Source organism: Candida orthopsilosis (genome assembly GCF_000315875.1).
Source record: "Candida orthopsilosis Co 90-125, chromosome 1 draft sequence".
NCBI lineage: Eukaryota > Fungi > Ascomycota > Pichiomycetes > Serinales > Debaryomycetaceae > Lodderomyces > Lodderomyces orthopsilosis.
Genome location: NC_018292.1, coordinates 2,185,309 through 2,207,593, shown reverse-complemented (window position 1 = coordinate 2,207,593; position 22,285 = coordinate 2,185,309). Strand labels below are relative to the sequence as shown.

At 38.3% G+C, this 22,285-nt stretch overlaps 14 protein-coding genes across 14 annotated transcripts; 5 read left to right on the top strand and 9 right to left on the bottom strand. All coding sequences in view use genetic code 12, as the record gives it.

Moving 5' to 3' along the window:
- Positions 1-56: 56 nt before the first annotated feature.
- Positions 57-809, bottom strand: CORT_0A10010 (Tpp1 protein; the record flags this gene model as incomplete). The annotated part of the gene is made up of 1 exon (XM_003866777.1): positions 57-809. One exon carries the CDS (start codon positions 807-809, stop codon positions 57-59), a length of 753 nt encoding a protein of 250 aa, XP_003866825.1.
- A 106-nt stretch (positions 810-915) lies between these two features.
- Positions 916-1,620, top strand: CORT_0A10000 (Snu23 protein; the record flags this gene model as incomplete). The annotated part of the gene is made up of 1 exon (XM_003866776.1): positions 916-1,620. One exon carries the CDS (start codon positions 916-918, stop codon positions 1,618-1,620), a length of 705 nt encoding a protein of 234 aa, XP_003866824.1.
- A 435-nt stretch (positions 1,621-2,055) lies between these two features.
- CORT_0A09990 (hypothetical protein) lies at positions 2,056-2,301 on the bottom strand (the record flags this gene model as incomplete). Its single annotated transcript, XM_003866775.1, has 1 exon — positions 2,056-2,301. The coding sequence occupies one exon, from the start codon at positions 2,299-2,301 to the stop codon at positions 2,056-2,058; it is 246 nt and encodes an 81-aa protein (XP_003866823.1).
- Positions 2,302-2,826: 525 nt separating this feature from the next.
- On the bottom strand, positions 2,827-4,998 carry CORT_0A09980 (Sct2 glycerol-3-phosphate acyltransferase; the record flags this gene model as incomplete). The annotated part of the gene is made up of 1 exon (XM_003866774.1): positions 2,827-4,998. The coding sequence occupies one exon, from the start codon at positions 4,996-4,998 to the stop codon at positions 2,827-2,829; it is 2,172 nt and encodes a 723-aa protein (XP_003866822.1).
- Positions 4,999-7,032: 2,034 nt separating this feature from the next.
- On the bottom strand, positions 7,033-7,662 carry CORT_0A09970 (Bet3 protein; the record flags this gene model as incomplete). The annotated part of the gene is made up of 2 exons (XM_003866773.1): positions 7,033-7,554; positions 7,609-7,662. The coding sequence occupies 2 exons, from the start codon at positions 7,660-7,662 to the stop codon at positions 7,033-7,035; spliced, it is 576 nt and encodes a 191-aa protein (XP_003866821.1).
- A 192-nt stretch (positions 7,663-7,854) lies between these two features.
- CORT_0A09960 (Sur2 ceramide hydroxylase) lies at positions 7,855-8,901 on the bottom strand (the record flags this gene model as incomplete). Its single annotated transcript, XM_003866772.1, has 1 exon — positions 7,855-8,901. The coding sequence occupies one exon, from the start codon at positions 8,899-8,901 to the stop codon at positions 7,855-7,857; it is 1,047 nt and encodes a 348-aa protein (XP_003866820.1).
- An 868-nt stretch (positions 8,902-9,769) lies between these two features.
- Positions 9,770-11,985, bottom strand: CORT_0A09950 (transcription factor with zinc finger DNA-binding motif; the record flags this gene model as incomplete). The annotated part of the gene is made up of 2 exons (XM_003866771.1): positions 9,770-11,908; positions 11,980-11,985. 2 exons carry the CDS (start codon positions 11,983-11,985, stop codon positions 9,770-9,772), a joined length of 2,145 nt encoding a protein of 714 aa, XP_003866819.1.
- Positions 11,986-13,141: 1,156 nt separating this feature from the next.
- CORT_0A09940 (Alp1 cysteine transporter) lies at positions 13,142-14,797 on the top strand (the record flags this gene model as incomplete). The annotated part of the gene is made up of 1 exon (XM_003866770.1): positions 13,142-14,797. One exon carries the CDS (start codon positions 13,142-13,144, stop codon positions 14,795-14,797), a length of 1,656 nt encoding a protein of 551 aa, XP_003866818.1.
- A 144-nt stretch (positions 14,798-14,941) lies between these two features.
- Positions 14,942-15,499, top strand: CORT_0A09930 (hypothetical protein; the record flags this gene model as incomplete). Its single annotated transcript, XM_003866769.1, has 1 exon — positions 14,942-15,499. One exon carries the CDS (start codon positions 14,942-14,944, stop codon positions 15,497-15,499), a length of 558 nt encoding a protein of 185 aa, XP_003866817.1.
- On the bottom strand, positions 15,482-16,915 carry CORT_0A09920 (aspartyl aminopeptidase; the record flags this gene model as incomplete). The annotated part of the gene is made up of 1 exon (XM_003866768.1): positions 15,482-16,915. One exon carries the CDS (start codon positions 16,913-16,915, stop codon positions 15,482-15,484), a length of 1,434 nt encoding a protein of 477 aa, XP_003866816.1.
- A 426-nt stretch (positions 16,916-17,341) lies between these two features.
- Positions 17,342-18,271, top strand: CORT_0A09910 (Big1 protein; the record flags this gene model as incomplete). The annotated part of the gene is made up of 1 exon (XM_003866767.1): positions 17,342-18,271. The coding sequence occupies one exon, from the start codon at positions 17,342-17,344 to the stop codon at positions 18,269-18,271; it is 930 nt and encodes a 309-aa protein (XP_003866815.1).
- Positions 18,272-19,687, bottom strand: CORT_0A09900 (hypothetical protein; the record flags this gene model as incomplete). Its single annotated transcript, XM_003866766.1, has 1 exon — positions 18,272-19,687. The coding sequence occupies one exon, from the start codon at positions 19,685-19,687 to the stop codon at positions 18,272-18,274; it is 1,416 nt and encodes a 471-aa protein (XP_003866814.1).
- A 535-nt stretch (positions 19,688-20,222) lies between these two features.
- CORT_0A09890 (hypothetical protein) lies at positions 20,223-20,843 on the top strand (the record flags this gene model as incomplete). Its single annotated transcript, XM_003866765.1, has 1 exon — positions 20,223-20,843. One exon carries the CDS (start codon positions 20,223-20,225, stop codon positions 20,841-20,843), a length of 621 nt encoding a protein of 206 aa, XP_003866813.1.
- Positions 20,844-20,861: 18 nt separating this feature from the next.
- Positions 20,862-22,178, bottom strand: CORT_0A09880 (Ada2 transcriptional coactivator; the record flags this gene model as incomplete). The annotated part of the gene is made up of 1 exon (XM_003866764.1): positions 20,862-22,178. One exon carries the CDS (start codon positions 22,176-22,178, stop codon positions 20,862-20,864), a length of 1,317 nt encoding a protein of 438 aa, XP_003866812.1.
- Between the last annotated feature and the right edge of the window lie 107 nt (positions 22,179-22,285).

The following is a 22,285-nucleotide window of genomic DNA, read 5'->3' as shown; positions in this document are numbered from 1 at the left end:
GTGTACATAGTAAAATAGGTCGAAAGTTGAATTAGCACATACTCATGGAATATTTCTTAGTCTATAAAAAATTCCTCCGGAGTTTTGAAGTTTATCTTTGCATTTTCCGCAAATTTCAAATCACTATCCAGAAAGTCTTTGTTTCTACCAGCTGCATCTCCAACGTAAAAACTCCCCTCATAAACAATTGTCTTCCCTTCCTCGACTAGGACCTGTTCCAAATTTTGCCACATTCCGATGGCCGGTTTCCTTGTCGACTTATGTTGCTCTTCACTTGAAACAGAATCTTTCAGTGGCCTTTTTGGCGAGGCGTAGACGTACAACGATTTGATTTGATGTTTGTTTAATTCTTCATATATGAGATTCAATTTTGCTTTCAAATTAGAAAACGACTTGCTATTCTTGTTAACAACAACCGCCCCTTGGTTTGTAAAGATAACAATGAGATATCCGTCACTGTAAAGTTTTGACAAGGCTTCGGGAACTCTTGTTGAGGAATTACCCCACCATTTCCAATCCGTTGGCCCTCTTGAAAACTTTGCTCCGGACTTGGTATTGATCAATGTCCCATCCAAGTCGAATGCAGCAACCTTCACTCTTTTGCCTGGAACTTGGGGTGTTGAAATATTTCGAATTAAGTGTGTCCCAATCGTTTCCCAACCACGTTCAAACTTTGTGGAATTTAGACTCATCTCAACCCTGTCTGCAATTACTTTTGAGGAAGCTTTTGTGGTTGAAAGTTTATCAACTGACTCAACAGGAGTCCTTTTAGGTTTGCTTATCATAGATATGACATCATACTTCACCATTGTCTACTTTGATATATGTAGTTTAAGTTATGAAGCACGCGTTAAGCACAAAAAAATGAATAATCCATGGTGATAATAATGTTCCAGTGGCTCAATACAAAACATCATGTCCAACCTGGATAAGAAATCTATAGACCAGTACGGTCGCCAAACCTGGAATATTGACGCGTATGCTGAAGAAGCTCGGCATAGAAGGAGAAATATTGCTCAAGACACAACTCCATTCCACTACATAGTCGACAAGAATGTAGATGACTCCAAAACACATATCAAACAGAGGAATACACTACTTGAAGAGTCACTCAATGCTGTTCAAAAGTTCAACCTCATCAACCCAGAAAAAGCATCTACATCGACTTTTGGAGCAAAGAAAAGGTTTGGTTTCGTATGCCCTGTGTGTGACTTATCATTTCGTGACAATTTGGCATTGATTGATCACTTTAATTCACCGCAACATGTTAGCAAAGTGTTTCAGCAGAACAGATCTGCTGAGGAGCCACATACAGAGTTATTGGATGGCGGGATTCGACGAGCGACTCTCAAGGAAGTAGTCACCGTGATGGAAAGTTTAGTTGCTAAACGTTTGAACGAGAAAAGCTTGCAACCAGAGGACGGGCCATCTTTTGCCGAAAGGGTTGAAATGAGGAAAAAGTTTGAAGAAGAGAAAAAGAGGAAGCGATCGGAAAAGCGTAAGCTCCAGCAAAATCGAAAGAAGCGGAAAATAGAAAGAGAACCGAACGACAAGACTGTAGATTTTGATGTAAATGAAGTGATGGGGTTTACAGAATTCGGCTCATCCAAATCGAAATAGATGAGTTGTATGTGATGAACCGGATAGAAGAATATTTAACACAATTGGTAGAAGTCGTAAGGAATTGTTGAAAAGGTCGATAAGCTAGGGAGCCGCTCGGTTGGTCTTAAATGAAATCTAATTCGTTAACAGTATTGCTTGTGTTGGTAATCAATTCGCAAAACGGGATCTTGAGACTGTCTACAGGAGTGTCATCGGGTACGGGTGTTGTGAAATGTGAGTGCACTTTTTAGACAAAATGAAGTTGTTGCAAAAATCTGTAACCTGTACTATTTCTATAAAACATAACAATCTATATATGTAACCTTTATTTTCTGTCAAAGAAGAATTCAGTATCATCTCGCCCATGTTCAGCATCCTTTTCATAATCTTCGTAAATCTGGCGCCACCTAAACGCTAAGCTTACCATTGCAAATCAAATCCAGCAACAAACTGTTATACCAATTCATTGGCACTAATTGAGTCCCTAGCAACCTTGCTCTTCACATCACCCAATACCACTGATTTGAGCTCACGTTTGTTATGCCCATTACGTCCTTCGTTGGATTGGGTATTTTGTATATTTCGCTTTGTTTCTGTAGCTTGTGTACCTGCACCAACTGATTTTGCTTTCAAGTCGAGATTTGCTGGAATAATAGTTGATAAAGCCAATGGTAGAAGAAAGAAAATTGTTGAATGCATAGTTTTCAGCGGCGTGAGTAAGGAGTGATAGTGAGTAATGGATATATAAGATTGAATTCAACTACTTCATCTTATCTTTTGGAATATGGCAAAGATTTATATATTTCTCCGGTTGCAACACTGCCTCCCGGATTAGGAAATAATTTTTTCGTACCTTTATTATTTGTGGGTCTAGATTAAAACAAAGGGACTTTGGGAAAAAAATCACGTTTCAACAAGCGCGCGCTTGGAAAATTTTCTTAACAGCACCCGCATCAGTCGAACAACGCCCCCCCTGGGACAAATTTTCGCACCGCAAATCGCCTTTGTTTTTTATTTTTTTTTAACTTGCTGGTTCTCTCTCCCCTTAAAATCTATGTTTCCTAAACAGGTGAAAACAATTATGAAACGACTTTTTGCGACCCACAGGGTGAAAGCCTTGTAATTCTGAAATACGATGTATGTTGGGGCCTCTACATAGAGAAAGCGGTTATCTTCATTGGCATTATCATAACTCATTATAGCTATTACTGAAAGCTCACCTAACTAATCTAAATTCGAGTACTTCTCCTTCATTGCTTTTCTTATTCTCATCTTTGGACCATCAGTAGACTCTGCTTCATTATTTAATTCCTCAACTTTTTCGTCATTTGTTTCACTATCTTCTCTCAGTCTTTCCTTCTCAATTTCTTCTGACTCCTTAGTGAGATTCACATCATTGGCCTGTTCCAAGTCTGCTGCAGCAAAAATTGGAATATCTGACAAATTCAGCAAATTGAAATCCAAAGAAGAAGCACTTGTCTGTCTTTGTAGCTTGTTGAATTGGTTTTCTGCTTGTTGTTTTTGAAGTGTAATGATATCAAACTCTTCATCCTCTGTGGTACCATTGTATTGTCTGTAAAATTGTTCAAAATCATCAAACATTCCTGGACCAAATTTGTTACAAAATATATTCACTCTTTCACGTAGCTCCCCCCTTGTTTGTTTCAATTTCTCAATTTGAAATCTATCCTCATTGATACTCAACACTGAAAGGAACAATGGTGCAAGAGATTTGTAATAATCAATTCCGATTTCGCCCATTCTCAATGATGCATAAGTTGTCAACACAGCCCATCCATAAAAGTAGATAAATATAAACCAAATTGATGGCTGGTAGTCTCCCAAAATTTTAGACTTGACAATCAAAATAGTGCCAATGACCGACCAAAAGATGTACAACATTGGCGCTAAAACCATTGCCACAAGTATCTTCCATGTGCTCAAAACGTCTTTAGCCTTTATCTTTACCACTGATGCAGCTAACGCCTCTTTGGCCTTTTTTCTTGAAATTCGTCTAGAGATGATAAATACAGGACTGAATAAGAAAATACCTGGTAGACTCAACCCCATGAATAAGGAAAACTTGAAAAACCTGGTAGTGAACCGCCAAAAATTTGCAACTCTATTTGATCGATCTAATGACTCCACTTGGTGGTCATGTAGGTTTAATGCTCTCAATTTTTTATTATAATCCAATACTGCCTCTTTCAACTCTTTCACGTCAGGTTGATCTTTGTATTTCTCGTATCCTTTGATCAATCTCCGATTCATTTCAATCACCATGGGAAGAGGAATACTATCTCTATTTCCAGAAGTGTACAATCTTCGTGCTGCCTGCAACACCATCAACGTCTCATAGTCGTTGCAAGTCATAGTCACTTCTTTCAAACCAAGTGTAATTGTTTTCAACAACTTGTCCACTGCTTCCCTAGAGTTCATCTCGTATTGCTCCGCCATCTGTTCATCCACAATGATTGGTTTTCCAAATTCAATAACAACTCTTGATCTAAACTTGTGTGGATGAAAATAATTCAACCCCACTGGGACTATGCTAACCGGAACAACCTCTTCGTGTTCGGATTTACCTGCTTTTAATGCCTCGATTTGTTGTGCAATAGCGCCCAATGCCATAATTGCTACACCTGGCTTCAATGGTAACAAATCAGGACGGTCATGAGATCCACCTTCAGGGAAAATACCCAATACTTTCCCATCATTCAAATGAGTAAAAACATTCTGAAAAACAATGTGGTTATCAATGTGAGGAGCAATTTTGAACTCAGTGCCCTCTTGCAACTTCTCGTCAATCCTTTGCTGAATCTCTTTCCTGGGCGAAGTGAATGGCTTCTTTAGTATAAGTTTTTCATCGTCAAATATTTCCTGTATTGATCCATTACCTAAAGAGTTGGGCAATCCAATTAACCCCTTTACTTGGCACTCAGATGTAAACTTGGTGCCAGAGCCTCGAATAACACGATCATCCTCCTTATCAACATATATCTTACCTGTACCTTTCTTCAACAAATCTTGCGCTCTTTCCACTGGGATGGCACTACACAATTTTGCAGCCTCGCCAATGATCCTCCTGTCGTAAGACTTTTGCGCAATTAAAAAAGCAATACGACGTCCCAGATGTTCCTTTACCTTAGCCATGACTACCAACCCGTCAACAAACTGATTATGGTGAGGGGCAATCACAAAAATCACAGGACCTCTTCGCGGGATATTGAAACTTCCTCGTGATTGAACATCACGGAAAAAGGTATGGATGACCAAGTTGAAAAACCATAAGACGAGATCGTAAGATAATAGCTTGATAATTAGGATGATATAATATAAAGCGGGCCGGGATTTAGCTTTGTGGGGTAAGGAATTGACTTGATTTTCTTCACCCATGATATCTTAGGCAATTATATGGTTGATTGTTATAATGCACGATGTGGACTCAATTAGCACGGTCGAGTAGCTCAATTGCTTATCTTAATAAAGAACCTTAGGAACGGCTAAGTATGGCTCAATGAATTTCCACCTTATGAAATATTGTTGGGTGTATTATGGCATGTGATAACAGGAGCAACAATAAAAAATTGTCCCCAACTAAAATCCTCGTAAAAATTTCATGCACAAAATTGAGAAGATCTTCAGTTACTCCGAGATGATAAAACAGTGCAAGATGCTGCAACGTGTGTAAACCTGTGTAAACCTGTACGCAAAGAGTAGGGGAGTTGGGAAAGAATAGAGAGAAGTCCTAGATAGTATCCTCCAGATTTACCATGGCATTGTTCGGGTTAGAAATGCGGGGATCAAAGCCAGGTCAGTTGTTCTCTGACGATGGTAATCCATTTATCATCAAGAGACTAAAAGAGATTAGCCGAGAGGCAGAAATGAGTATCACCGACTACATTTATCTTTTAATGAAGGTTGTTCGAAAAGTTGATTACCAGAAGGACAAAACGAAGAAGGTTGGAGACTATCTAATAAGGTACATGTTAAGTGAACCAGATATTCAGAGACCATAATGCCAGTGAGATTGCATATGATTTGTTTTCAAGAGGAGGTTCAGCGAGGATCCAGATGGCTCGAAAGAGTTGAAAAGTATTGTGGAAGAAGCAGACGCTGATGTTACAGATGATTTATGGGATAGCGTTGACTTTGATGAGAATTAGTTGACCAATTGACTCGCTACAACGAGTTGGCAACTATTTTAGCAACTTCCTGGAATACACTGAGAAATTCTCAAAGGCACGGTTGCTTTTTTTTTGCATACACCAGGAAACGATACATCACTGAAGGGATTTTTTGATAGCATTATCTTTTTATATTACCCGCGATCCCTTGTCAAGTTTCAATACTACACTAAATGCATGTTGGTATTTATTTCGTTTTGCTTGTGCTTTCTTGTTGTTCGAAAGCTGAAATGAGCTCGTAAGAAGGTATGAATTGATTAAGAATAGATTGAAGGAGGGGTCCAGTACATACAATTCAGGATCAGAAAATATGAAAACTAACAATAAATTGTTTAAGGACAGCCCTGGAAAGCTGATTGTCAAATTTGAAATTCCCCAGAAATGATTTTGATTCAATTACCTACACATATACCCAATCCCATAATGATGAGAGGTCAAAGTTTTGCAGAGATGACGAAGATGAAGATATCTGTCGACATCGAAGTTTGTCTCAGAATCGATGCTATCAACAAACTTAACAAATCCTGATGCCGCGTCAATTGGTTATCATTTTGGAGTATTTTTCCTCTTGATTTTTGAACCCATCGTTATTGCCATTGTTTTGTTCATTCCAATCTTGTTGGTTTAATTCATACTTAATTTTATTAAAAGATATGTCTACAACTGGAAGACGAATCTGATGATACATGCAGAAACTCAGATCATCGTCAGATGAGTGATATCAGTGGAGTATACGCTCCTAACACTTTACTCCGACCCATACTTGTGCAATTAAAAGGTAATGATGATACCCTTGTCGGTTGAATGAGTTTGATTTGGCTCAATATTTTAATAGGTGGTAATGTGAGACGGGAGGTGCATTTGCCTTCATTTATGGTTGTCGTTTATATCTAGTATATTCAAATACCTTCCAAGGGATAACTCTATGCTACTTTAAGATTTAGTAGTGAGACAGTCGCCGTGTAGTTTTGTTGAACTTTATGTGTATTGATTAACTGATCCCGCTATACACGCAATAAGACTGAGTTGTATATGTCGCTATAATATCTGCTTAGATATGAAGTGCAAGAATTGTCACCCCAGGAAAACTGCGAAGTCTAATTTATTTACTTATTCTGTAATAATGATTGTTTAAGTTGCAAAACTCCATTTATAAAGGAAACCTATTCATACGCCAAACGTTTCTTCCATAAGATATCAAAAAGCACCCTGTACCTTGTAACAATATTCCTTTTCCGTCTCTCTAATCCTCACCTGCGGGCACCTCATCTTTCAAAACCTTATTCAACTTCAACTTCATCTCTGTCCTTTCATCACCACGTAATACATCTTTGACAAAATAAACATCACAATCTAATTGAACCATTTGTAAAGCACCTCGAAGTACACCACATAATATTTGTGAATACCACAATTCCTTGGCAATTTTTGCGTCAGTAGATACTGGCAATTCAACAAATTCAGTTAATGGATTAGGGTCCGGTATTATCAAGCTGCAAGTTTTATTATCATTGGACCAGTTTTCAACTTGTGGCTGAATATTGAGAAATAATTTGAATCCTAATTTAGATATGATATCGGCAGTCTCTTTGAACGATGAGCATCTCTTGATACCTGTTTTGGCAAGGAACTCTTCAATTAGTCTACATCCAATGTTGTATCCCATCTTGTCGAGTTGATTGTTGACTTCATGGTAGTTGTTTTCAAAGTCTCGACATAATTGAGCAACGAGTGATCCATATGTCAAAGTGAACAACTCTGAGTTCTGTGATTGAGTTAGTAAGAGTCATGTACCTGTGTACACTAAAGCAATACATACTATCTTTTCCACGCTTCCTTTCCATATGTCATCGCCTATAGATTTTTTGGACATGGTTGATATAAGACTGCGTTAACTCTAGACTTGAAGAGATTTATACAATTTTTGATTTCGATTCACGCGCAATAAATTCACCTACGTAACAAATTCATTATTGATGCAATATTAAATCTATGCTATTAAGAGTCGTTACTAATTAAGATATTATTAAAATTAAAATCAGTTAATTGAAATAGTGCTTTCTTTTTAAATGGTTTTTTTATTTTCTTCCACTGTCTCCTTTGTAATTTCAGCTTCTTCTCGTAAATTGTCCTTCTCTTGTTTATTTGCTGGGCCCCTTCTAGATTTTCTAGCCAAAAATTCTTTATATTTCTCCAAGGTGATGTGATTTTGCAATTCCTTATACTCTTCAACAAATTCATATCGCGTCTTGTTGAAGGTATCCCAGAAAGTGAAAAATGGTTGCGAGAAATTGTTCTTTATTCCCCAAATTTGGTGATGAATGTCATGGTATACTGAATTATTTGGAAAAACGATTTGGAATATGTCCCATGGTAATTTATATCCACAATGGTCATCCACAGTCTTTAATGTGGCAAAAGTGTATAAAATAATACTTTCTCTTGGACTCAATCCGGTTGTCAATGATGCAACACCAGTTCCCAATGTGTCCAACAAAAATCCCTCGAGTGGATCATTGTATAGAGCACCAAATGCATATGGCACGTATAATCTGTGATGACGTGAGTGGAACCGCCTGTACAAAGTCTTGTTTACGTGCATAAGACGATGAAGCCAAAACTGCCAAGTATCAATGATTGTAATTGCAATGCACAATCTGAAGAGTGACCACCCATACATATATCCATAATAAACCACCAGGTCAGGTACAAATTTCGGCAAATAATGATGTTTAAGCTGCCACATTGTGTAATACTCATAACCAGTCATGGGTGTAGGGTCAAAATAGAAAACAACAAGCCCAACAAAAGTTTGAATAACGTGTTGTAATATAACATCTCTGACAACTTCATGTAATGTGACTTTGTTTCTTTTCAATTCATCTTCACTAGGGTGAATTCTATATTTCTCGGCTAATTCGTAAACATCAATAATATGGAAAAACATAGAATAAGTCCAGTAAGCAATAATTGGAGCAATCAATGCTGTGATTCCATCAGGAATACCAGGAATCAAATCTGGTTTCTTGGTTAATGTGAAATTGTTCGTGGAGTAAAACGATGACTCTGAAAGCATCAGAGAAAAGTTCAGTGGTACTTTCAACGCATTCATTAGTAATGGTAGTATGTGGGTGTATCAGTAATAGTAGTGAGTGAAGGTATTCCTGCGAAATTGGGTAGTAGTTGAAAAGATGTTCAAACGATATTTATATCTGAAGAGAAGAATTTATCACGCTATAAACCTCGTGTAAAACCTTTAGATGGGTCACTGTTTTGTTATTTTTTTTTCTTCGGTGCGTTTTCTTAATATGCAGGAATAAAACATTTCTTTTTTTTGCCTTTTATTGTCCCCTGTTTTTGTTTTTTTAACTCAATTGCTTTCCTGTTCTGGATCTCGTTCCTTTCATCACGTTGAAATTGCATTGTGTGGTATTATTGTATTGACTTAATCTGGCAAATGTTGAGTATACACTTCTTAAGTCCGAAACTGGCAACTTTAATAGAGGAAGTTCCACGAAGAGACGGTTCTAGATTGTAAAATTTATAATTTTCATTTTCAATCGATTACCACTCTAATAGTGATGCGCAAACAGCCCTACACTTTCTTGGCTTACTACATCTACGTTCATCACACAACGAGTTTGAAATGAAGACCCCTACTAACTACACTTACTCTCATATAAAACTAGCCCAAGCGTGCTTTGTTTTCCCCTATTTTTTAATCTAAAAAATCAATCGCGTTTTAACATCTGAGCGGCCGCTGCGCGTTCGCCGAAAAAAAGAATGTTATGTAATCATTACCATGGTCGAGACCAGAACAGAAAAGCATTACAAATCAGAAACTGATTTAACACTGTAAAATTGGACATAAGATTTATCAGCGTAATCACCTGTTTGTACCAACTACTAAAGACTGGCTCATCCAGCTAATACATTGCTTGCGTGTTTTGCATTGCTAAGGGTAAATGTGACCCGTATAGTTATGCGAAGCTTCGCTTCCGTTGTCCGAAAATAACATGTTCTCCATTATCATATCGAAACGCATCTAAAAAATCACTGCTTTCGGAACTGTTGCTATTAATGTAATTGTTATCAGAAGTGCCATTTAATATGTCATCGAGCTCCTTCGACGTTGTGCTGGGAACAAAGTATTGTTGAAAGTTTAGCACCTCTTCCAAAGCCCTATTATCAATCCCCCAACTAACTAACTCATCATTAAAAGGTTCCGGGTCACCCTCTGGAACTACTGGTGGGGATTGACTGCTCCGCCTGGGTGCAGGCTCAAATTTCTTTAAATGATTAATCATATTTTGTAGGTTGATGGCCCATCTCTTGCATGTGATGTTGAAGTTAGCATAATTGTTTAAGATATTGTACCCGTCTTGCAATGTGTCCTGTAATACTGAAATATAATGAAGATCTGGCTTGGATGATTTGCGTTGCTCTAATAAAGTAAATCCTAAAATTATTGAGGCAAAGAAACATGCAGACTGGATTGTAAACACTTCTTTTCTGTGCGGATTATGGGTGACAAAAAACTTCAAAAGTTTGATCACCAAGAAACTTGCCTTGATACATGCTTTGCAAAAATTCATCAAGCTCTGTTCATCCTTTACTTGTTGCTTTGCTTCCGGTTTAAGTTTTCGAGTAACTACGTAAACCAAAAATGGCCTTGTGAGTGTCATAATCCCATACAATTGGCCAATATGGACAAATACGTACAAATAATTGTTAGGGTCAGTTCCTGATTCCATTTGACTTTCCATTGCAGCACTTAATTGTAACTCCTTTGGTAGCTGGACTGACCAAATTTTTAACTGTAAAGCTAAAATATGAGCTCTTTTAATATTCACCACCCCATCTTTAAAAATGTTCTCAACAATCTTGGCATTGATTGCCGCACTGTCTGAAGTAGCTTTCTGTGCCAATATTCGAATTTGCTCAACCTCTCCTAGATCCTCAACATCAATCTTACTATCAGCATCGTCATAGTCGTAATCATTAATCATCAAGGGTCGACCTAGATTGACGCTACTGACACAATCACAAACGTAGAGACTTCTCCATAATCTTCGTCTGTGATTCAAAATTTCCCTATTAGTTATTCTGTCATTTATGCAACGACGATGTAACCCCAACGCTTGTGCTATTCTGATCGCACTTCCTAGCTGTATCCACGCATTTGATCTATTGCAACACGATTGGAAGTAAAAATATTCAAGAAAGTAAACCTCGCACATCCAAATCTTGCCATCAAAAACATTATTTCGTAGTAATACTTGCGCCAGGTTGAAAAAGACCTCCAGTGTTGGCAAATTAAGACATAAATGACGTGAACCCTCACTAAATAACCTCCCAATTGCAAACACATTATATAGCAAACACAACTTTTTTGAGCTGCTATTAACGGGATCTCGATAAATCTCTTCGAATATATGTTTATTGAAATATTTCATATTGAAAACGTAAAACGTATCGTTGATGTTTGTTTTAAAAAGATCAATTAAAATGAAAGCATCTGCCTTAGTGGGAAGTTGGACAGGAACAGGAAGAAGCCGGTAATCGACACTTTCATCGGTAATAAACTGTTGAACAGGATCATCAGTGAAACGACTCGTTCCCGATACATCCCTGAATAAGCTTCTGCATTCGCCCAATAAGGAAAGGGCGCTACTTTCTCCAAAAAATCTCAAATTACCAGTTTTTGTAGTCAATAGTCTTGTATATTGTCCATTCAAATTGGAGAGACCTTCTTTCAGCTCTTGATCTTTGGTAGCAGAAGGTGGTAAGGAGCCAGTAGTAAGGGCAGTTTGTAAATTTTCGCAGATAATACTCAAAGATAACGGCGGCAGCGACGGTTTTCCTGTCAGTTTGGTGGCAAATGACGCCGAATGTTGTTTCGGTGAATGTGTAAGTGAAGGGATTTCTGGTTCTAAATCATCATTAGTGTGTGATGAATTTGTTGAAGGAATACCATTTGATTGATCTCCTTCAAAGCTGGGATTCAATTTCATTTTCTCCAGATAAGCTTTAGCTTTAAGCGAGCGGCCATCGATTTTAGTGTAAACACATTCAAGTGACTTTGTCTGACAATAACGACATGGCGTAAGTCCATCACACTAATATTACCAATGTTAGTACTGTTATTCTCTCCTCTTCTATGTTTGTGGGGAAAAAAAGTCCTACATACTTTCATTTTGCGTTTCTTACAAACATCACATGCTCGAGAAACTTTCTTCCGCTGTATTATGGGTAGTATCCTAGGCCGTCCTTTAGGTCTTGGAATCTTTTCAGTCATGATTGTGTGTTATACCAAATGTGGCTTGTGTTACGTGCGTTTTCCTAAGTCAAATCTGTGTGTTGTTTTTCTTTTTCTTTTTTTTGTCTTCTTCCCCATAAAAGAGTCAATGGTGTTGTTTCCAAAAGTCAACAGTAATGACACAAAGAACTAACCGAGAAACCGGACTTTTTCAGAGGCTATCTTTACCTTTCTGGTCTGATGAGCCTGATGAGTTCGTTCACTAGAAAAAGACCCAAAGATAAAACTCTATCCGTAAAAAAAGACTTGCATTTTGTAGTAGTTGCGTTGGGTGGACTGTAATGGTTTTCTTTGATTTAGACATATGTGCATTCAACCATTATCAATAACTACGAAACACACAAGTGTCACTCAATTTTCACTATTTGCATTAAAATTGATGCTAAAAAGAAAGAAAAATTTTTCTGGATCTTAGGAAAATGAAATTACGGATTTTAATGTTCGAGTGCACGTGAAATTGCGAACATTATTTGCACACGAGATGAAGGAAAAAAAAATTATTTTTGCCGTTTATACAGAAAGCGATGGCATTTGTAATCAATAAAGCCAACTTTGTTACTTTCGTTACATACAGATATCCGGTTTTTATTGTTACGCTGAATTTGAGACCTGTTTCTCCATTGCGATACCACCTTTCCTTTAACATGAAACAATAAAACCCTTTCTAAATTTTAACGGATTGTCATCCTCCTTGATTTTTTTTTCACCTTGATTCGATTGCTGCAAAAATTGAGTACATCATCACCAATACAAAAGCAGAAATCAATTAGTACTGCTCATAACCGTATAATAAAACGTCTTAAAGCTCGATTTACAGCCCACCTGGAAATTCAATAGTAAAATTGGGGCAATTAACTGGAAGATCAAAACTGTGGCTACGACTGTGGAGCTTTTTGAACTACGGCAATTTACGACAATTTAAAGTTTAAACATCCATTGTACCTGAAATTTTCATCTCAGGCGTCCTCACTACACTATAACACACAAGTATATTTAAGTCATTGAATATTTCCCCCGGTAGTGATAAATTATTATGCTTCCCTCATCATCAGCAAGCATAATGTCCTCGCTACATAGCTCAGACCGCGACAAAAAGCAACCGCTTGAATATGAGCTTGAAGCAGGGATCCCTGAAAGTGACTCCGTATCTGCACATCTCATCCATCGCACAGAAAACTTGAACCGAAGCCTAAGTCCCAGAGTCATTAACATGATCACCATTGCTGGGGTTATAGGAACAGGTTTGTATTTAGGAACCGGGAAAATGTTGGCAACTGGTGGGCCATTGAGTTTACTTTTGAATTACATGATCATTGGAGTGGTGGTGTTCTTCATGATGCTTTGTCTTGGAGAAATGTCAGCACAATACCCCGTAAGTGGGTCATTCACAACTTACGCCAAAAGGTTTGGTAGTGACTCGTTAGGATTTGCTATTTTGATCAACTACTGGTTCAATGATTGTTGTAGTGTGGCTGCTGATTTGACTGCATTGCAACTAGTTGTTCAATACTGGACCGACTTCCACTGGTATGTGATCTCCATCATATTTTGGGTATTTTTACTATTCTTGAATGTAATTCATGTGAGAGCTTACGCAGAAGCTGAATATTGGTTGGCCCTTCTCAAAGTTGTCACCATTATCATATTCTTTATTGTCAGTATCATATGTAATGCAGGAAAGAACCAAATGCATGAATATATTGGATTCAGATACTGGAGCTACAAGGATGCGCCATTTGTGAATGGATTTAGAGGTTTCAGTTCATTGTTTGTGTCTGCAGCTTACGCGTTTGGTGGTTTGGAATCTGTTTCGTTGACTGCTGGGGAGACAAAGAATCCAAATAAGACAATCCCTAAAACAGTCAAGGCCACTTTTATTAGGATTATCATCTTTTACGTTTTCACTGCATTTTTCATTGGCATGAATGTCCCCTACGATTATCCAAATTTGCTGACAAAGACAGTTGCTGTATCGCCATTCACAATTGTTTTCCAACAAGTTGGCACTAAGTCTGCTGGTTCATATATGAATGCTGTCGTACTTCTATCTGTTTTGTCAGCTGGAAATCATGCTTTGTTTGCTGGTTCAAGATTAGCATACAACTTGAGTACTCAAGGATATATCCCAAAAATATTTTTGCCACTCAATCGTTTCCAGATACCATATGTTGCTGTTATTGTGACTTGGCTTATTGGTGGTTTGTGCTTTGCTTCTGCATTTGTAGGAACTGGTGAACTATGGGCATGGTTGCAGTCGATTGTAGGATTGTCCAACTTGATTTCCTGGTGGGTCATTGGAGTGGTGTCTTTACGTTTCAGAAGAGGATTGTCAAAGCAAGGTAGAACCCATGAACTATTGTTCAAAAACTGGTCATACCCATACGGACCTTTATTTGTGGTTGTCTTTGGTGGATTCATAATTTTAGTTCAAGGATGGTCAACATTTAGCCCGTTTAGTGTTAATGACTTTTTTCAATCTTATTTGGAATTGGGTGTGTTTCCAGTTTGTTTCTTATTCTGGTGGTTTATAATAAAGCGTGGCAAGGATAAATTTGTACGTGCAGCTGACATGGATTTTGATACAGATCGATACATCGAATCACCAGAAGAGCTAGAAGAAGAGCAACATGCCAAGTCATTAAAAGGGTGGCCCAAGTTTAAACACAGCTTTGCTGATAACTTTTTATAACCTAGTTAGAATAAAGTAACACATATTTCGAAGTAATATTTTTTTGTTCGATATTTGCAACCAAATTGTTTCATTATTAATATATAAGCAACAACAATTGTTAACAACAGGAGTGAATTCCGACGTCGGTACACACACTATACCATGTTAATTTACTTTTTCTTGTTTCTTAAATTCATATTTGCAAACGTTGTTATTGAAAAGTTGGTGCTTTACATCCCACAAACTTCTTCCAGATATTATACGATTGATATTGATGTGTACATGGGCCCTTTCGATCTCAATACCACGTTTGCTTATCTAATGCTAGACAAGCATAACGAGAAAAGGACTCCGCATGGAGCAAAGAAGCTTCGCTGGTCAACTGAAACATTTGAGTACGCTTCTAATTACTCGAAACATTACAACTGCTCTGGAATTTTGGAGCACTCATACGGTAAATACGGAGAAAACTTGGCTTACGGATACTCGCCCGAAGGAGCTGTTGACGCTTGGTACGATGAAAAAAAGACGTACGTGTATGGTTCAGAGGATATCTACAATCATTTCACAGCTATGATTTGGAATAGTGTCAATTCTGTTGGATGTGCGTATAAAAGATGTCCGAACGATGCGCTATATATCATCTGCAGCTATGATCCTCCAGGAAATATTGTTGGTTACTCTTCTGAAAATGTTTTCCCACTAAAGGTGGTCACATAAGATTTTTGATTCTAAGTCAATATAGTTTTCAAAAAATGATTTGAATAAATCGTTGAGTTTGATTATGTCGTAGGCCCCTCCAGTCTCTCTAATTGAATGCATAGACAACTGTGGGTTACCAAGATCCAAAGTTCTAATACCCAATTTTGAACTCAACAATGGACCAATAGTGGAACCACAAGGTGAATCGTTTCGAACAACAAACAATTGAAGTGGCACTTTGGCTTTTTCAGCAACTTTCTTCAACAAAACAACCCCTGGCGAATTCGTTGCATATCTTTGATTAGCGTTGATCTTAATCACCGGACCCAAGTTGATCTGTGGACGATTTTGCGATTCATAAGCTTCCCCATAGTTTGGATGAACTCCGTGAGCTTGATCAGAGGAGAGCAAAAATGATTTTGAAATAACTTCATGGAAAAAGTCCACATCTACATTCCCTTCAAAGTCAATTCTAGTCAAGCGCAGTAACACATCAGGGAGAAAAGATGAGTCAGCACCATGCAGACTACGAGATCCAATCTCTTCATGGTCAAATAAACTAATCAACTGAATACCCTTTTGATTTGCCAAATCATCGGCAGACTCAATCAAAGATTCTGTGGCAGCAAAGCACGAGGTCAAGTTGTCCAATCTTGCTGAAAATATGAATTCATCATTCAATCCACCAATTTCTGACTTTTGGTGGTCGTACAAAAGTAACTCAAAATCCTCAATCTGTTGTGGTTTGACTCCTAGCTCCTTCGCAATGAGTTCAATTAATGATTGATTGTGTCTCGAAATGACATTTTGCACAGATTCAAACTGCTCGGGGGACATTTTAAGCTCTGGATCATCTGCACAACTTTCCAACGCAACTTGACCTGCAATTGGGACTAATTTAGTCTCCTTGTTGAATTCAAATTTAGTATTCACTTCGCGATTCAAATGAATAGCCAAGGTAGGTATTCTCAACAAAGGTTTGTTTATCTTTAACAACTTTGGCACGTACTTGCCATCTTCATCGACATAGACTCGTCCCGCTATTGACAAGTCTCTATCAAACCAAGTGTGAGCAATCAATCCTCCGTATTGCTCTACTCCCACGGTAATGAACCCCTCGGAGGTTTTTTTTGAAATTGGTTTGATCCTCAAACATGGACTATCGGTGTGGGCCCCAACAATAGCAATCCCATTCCCATTCTTGTATTTGCCACCCACAGTGAATGCAATTATGGAGGAACCATTTCTCGTCACGTAGTATTTTCCATTCTTTTGAATTCTTCCACGCCAATTATTGCGTTCGACAAGCTCCTCAAATCCGGCATTTTTCAACAGCTCCTTGACTGAATTGACAGCATGGTATGGGGTAGGTGACTCATTGACAAAATCGACAAAGTTTTGAGCGTATTGTAAGGAAAGCTCTTTGGATGTCATGGCTTTTGATTTCTTTAAAAGTGGTGGGGTGCCGCTTTTTTCTCTTTTTTGCACGGCACCAATTTCACCTTATAAGAAACACACAATTTCAAAGGGTTGACACAAACACTTCAAATGGGGACCAATTATATTATCTGAGATGTAAAGAATGAACCGAATTTGGTCAATAAGGAGGAACTGAAGGTTCTATGATACAGGTGGAAGGGTATGTTAAGTGTGTGAAGCCCTTCTTCGTCCTCCCTTGAAAGAGTATAGAGACGAGCAATAGATCTTAAATATTCATTCCACTGGAATATCTTGAGTGTAGAAGCAATAAATAAGCGTTGGCAACATCACCTTGTCCCGTTTCGTTCATCATAAATTCGGTTGTTGCAAAAAGGAAAAAAAGATTATCCTAGAAACCTTTTTGAACAAGTGTTAACAACTATGATCTTGCTAGCATTCCTCACCCTTTTACCATTGGCTGTCAATTCACTAGCCCCCTTACTAGTTGCCTCACACAAGCTTGTCCCAGGCTTACAGTCTGAAATCAATGAATCTAACCTCAAGCCCCACAACGTTACGTCAGTGACCAACATGTTGAAAAAGCTAATAACTCAATGTTCATCGGATGCGTATGTTATTGTCGACCAACCAGGACTTACATATGAAGATCTAACCGACAAAAAGAAAGAAAACTGGCCTTTTTTGGTCAACTACTTGTACATGTCCTCGACTATTGTCGGGTTGCCACGAATCGAACCTGGACTTGACTTGAACTTTATTGAAGACTATATAATAAACACTTGCGATGCTGAAACGATTAACGTTTGGCACGACGATGACAATGAGGTTGCAGACTACTTTGATGTGAGAACCAGAGTCATTAAGATAACATTGAGTTCAATAACAGGAGATCGAGGCGCACATCTACGAGAGCACGACGACTTGATTAGGAAAATCTTGCGGAAGCTTCCTTCACCACATTACACAATTATCTTAACAAGCACAGATCCAGGAATGTTCCATCCAACTCCGGGCTTTATAATGAGTGATCGTCCAGAAGCTTTTGAGATCTTCCACGATATTGTGAACAACCCAAAACATAATGGAGGGGTGGAGAAGAACGACCGATTCCACAAGGTCACGCCCAATTGGAATCCAGCCAGAAATACCAATGACAGATACCTTACAAATAGAAAGAAAGACGAGATCCATTTATTTGACTACGATCTATGGGTGAAGAACGAAAAATTAGTCACCACTGTTTTGGTGATGCTTTTGAGTTTGTTCATGGTAAAAACACTATCTGTTATTCAAACCATTAAGCAAAGGTTTACCATGCAGCGAATACCAATAAGTAAAAAAACCAATTGATCAGTCCTCTAGGATAACACTAGCATCAAAGTAGAATGATGGATCCAAACTTGAGATATCTGCCGATTTGACTTTACCATCCATCAACAACTCACTCATTATTTTACCTGTACCAGGTGCATTATTGATTCCCCAGCATGAGTGGCCTGATGCAAGATATAGATTAGTTACATTTGTTTCTCCAATCAAAGGTCCACTTGATGAAGGTACATCCAATACTGGTAAATAGCAAGCTTGTCGTCTCAATATATGTCCTTTTTTCAAGTTTGGTGAGATTTTACTCACTTGGTTGTAAAGCTCATCACATTTTGACCTCACAACTTCAACATCGTCTGTTGTTTCTGGGACGTCAACTGCGCTGTCACCCTCTCCACAGACATAAACTTCATCTTGTCTGGCGTAAATCTCTGGTGAAATGTAAGAATTACGACCCACTTTGAGCTCGGTAAAAATAGCATAGGGGCTAACCGGTTGATCCTTGAACGGTGCTATAGTAATTGAATGTGCTCTCAACCCAGATATAGGACAATCGGGCAAGATTTTTGAAATCCAAGGTCCAACAGTTAGAACTGTTTGGTCTGCACCTAGTTCAATCAATTTATTCTGGTATTTATCACTATCTTTCACTGATGTTGGTTGATATATGACCCCAGTGGCAGTTCCTGTCTCCTCAGAGTATGTAATTTCCTCAACTTTACCAAGAATTAATTCCAACGCACCTTTTGAACATTCAACCGCTTTTCTAAGCATAAAGTTTGTAAATTTATATGGATGAACCTGTGCAGTTGTATCAGTACCACCCAACGTGGAACAATTATCGATAAGTGAAGAATTAATCCAATTTAAACTTGACGGAAGACCGTTTTTGGGGAAATCCAATTGCACGACTGAAGATGACCTCGTGTTTCTAGCTGTCTTTTTAGGTGGTTTTTCATTAAGCGATGATGAGGAGTCACTATCATGTGCAGTTGCTTGTTTGAAACTATCCTTAAATATGTTATTTTTATCTTCTACATTATTTTCATTTTCATCGTCCTCAGACTCCTTAACGTTAGAAATGTCACCTTCTAATGAAACAGTGGTTAATCGCCTATATCCCCATTCCTCTGCACCATTGTATTCATTCGCCAAGCTTTGATGTAAGTTGAATGACAAAGACACAATTTGCTCGGGAAATGCCCACAAGGCAAGTAACCCACCTGCTTTACCACTAGCTCCCCCCGCCACTCTCTTACTCTCAATCAATGTAACATGATACTTTTCGGGGTCAAACTCGGGGTGCTTGATAACAAAATAGGCTGTACAAACACCTATTATACCAGCTCCAACAATGATTATATGTTTCTTTCCCTTGTGTCTTTCTGATGGTTCAGACTGAAATTGTAAATAGTCCACATTATTGTTATTGCTCTCCATAGTTAATTACAGGGTATTAGGTTGGAAATGTAAAAAGGGAAGTCGATTGGTTTTATTAGTTGATTTTTATCGTTCAGAAGTATCGATTGACAATGGGGGGCCTTCGTTGTTGGTTGGCTTGAAATACACTCCACTCTTTAAAGCGCTGAGATGGAAACTTTTTGTTTTCTGTCACACTATTCAACTTTGTCGCGCATTTTTTAACAAAAGCTTTGAGAGTAGTGCAACGTTTGATACTCTCTCTTTCTCTCTCTCTCTCTCTCTTTTGCATTAAAATAATCAGCTGTTTTTAAATGCCATTCATTGGAAAAGCGCACGACACGGTTCTCTTACGTAAGATCTTTCTCAATACAACTGGCGTTAATCTTGTGTCACGGTATGGTTTAAATTACAAGATTCATTGCAGATGCAAAAAGACGTAGTAGCTACAAACTGCAATATCCTGTAGATAAGAACTCACTGTAGAGATATGAATATAATTTCTATCAACCAATGAATCAACATTTTCTATCTTCATTTTACATTTGCAACCAACATGACTGACCATCTACAATTATCTAAACGAAGAAAATGCAACGCAACAAAGGCCAACCAGTTTATGGTAAAGATTCCAAAGAGTAACATGCTAGAATTTGATGCTTCTGACTCTGATGGGAGTATGAACACCACGTTATTTGACGAAGAACAGTTACACGAAGAAAACTGTACAAACTTTAGAAACTCAGTACAACTACATGTCAACTCGGTGTCATTGAATAAAAACTTGAAGTTTACCGGGTACAGAAAAAGAATTAGGGAAGTGGAGATTACAATGACTCAAAACCATGACTCTTCTTTCGACAACTCATGCCCTTTAAATAATCCCTTTATTACTGCAACCCAAGAGAAGCACCCCGACGTGAAAGGTTCAGTCGATCTTGATTCAAATGTAACTTTTATTAAATGGTGTGACGAATTGAATTCTATACAAAAAAAAGAAAAGAAACTCATCAACCAACTCTATGTTGAAAGGTACAAGTTGTACATGAGATATGATCTGTTGAACAAAGTGTTGAACAAATATGCTAGTCAATTGAGTGCCGAGGAATCCCAGTTAAGTGAGAAATTTGAACACATCAAGAAGACGTTCTCAGATATTCTCAATCTCACAGTTTAAGTAACTGTTTACTGAAACTTACCCCTGGGACAACCATCCCATTTGAACAAAAAATTCATAAATTTTGGAAGCCTTATTGACATCAATCTTTAATGCTTGACGAGCATCCTTTTTCTTCAATACTCCATTGTTCTTCACCGCTTCTTTCATTAATTGGTTCTTGATCGCTAGATATGGTTTCGGCAAAATTCTCAACGTTGCACACAACTGCTTTTCCTCGGGTGAAAGAAGTTCAAAATCAGCAGCATGACTTATATCCAAAGGTGCTCTATTAACTGGCGCTTTTGGTTTGAAATCGGGTTGTGGAGAGGGGTACTTTTTGCCATTGCCATTGATGCCTGGGGTTGCTGAGTGTCTAGCACTGAGCGCTCCATTACCCATCCTTGTATAGTGTGCACTTCTAATCACTTTGTCTTTTTCAAATTTTGCTCCATCTTCGAGAGTAGTGATTCCATTTTGACGCCAAGATTGTAGTTGCTGTATTCTTATGCGGCACTTTATTTCTGTGAGAAGGTCGCGTGTGAACGAGTCAAAATCCTCTGGACTCAAGACCCGTATAAATGCATTAACCTTTTTTAGCAAATCCTTCTCCTCCTTGGACTTTTTCTTGTCATTGCTTATATTCTTTCGGTATTCAAGGAGGTTATTCAAAAACATTATTCGTTTGCGTTCTGCTCTGGTTGTCAATCGGGAATTGTATATATCAAGAATAGTCAATTTCAATTCAATATCATTTATCTGGTCATCAGGGTCGAATATCATATCTTTTACAGGAACCTCTGCTTCATTCTCTGCTTCGTGATCAAACTCCAATCTACCAGGCATGAATCCCTGAACCTCGTGACAAAGTGGAACCGAAGCTGCTGGTTTGCCCTTCGGTGGCGGCAAAGGCATGTTCCGCCTTCTCTCTAGTCTCTCCTTTCTTTCTTCAAGGAACTGTAACGGTGATACTGAAGTGAAGTCCTTGTTCATTTCAGGCAATGGGTAGTCCTTACTTTCAAGATAAATCTTGTAGTAATGCTCTGCCACTTCCTCCTTCGATCTACTACCAATGTGATCCGCAATGTCGGCCCAATTACCCAATCCAAATGTCTCACAACCTTGGATCAACAATAGCTCCTCATCGGCACCCCAGTTTCTGTCAAAGATTGGGTACGTATTTTGTTCAATTATTTGATAATCGTGCCATGGTTTATGATCCCCCGTCGTAAGTCCAGCAGCAAAGCAAGGGACACATAGATCGTAATCCGTACATATAGCACATTGTACTCTTATACGATTGGTACAGTCAGTGGAACATACATCACAATGAAATAATTTAGTTCGTGAATCCATCAAGGTATTTATCGGATTTCGTGACGCGATGTGTGTTTGTCCCCCGCCAGAGATTGCCCCCTTTGTTTTGGGTTGTGTGAACGTATGTGTGCGGCTCTAAGGTGAAA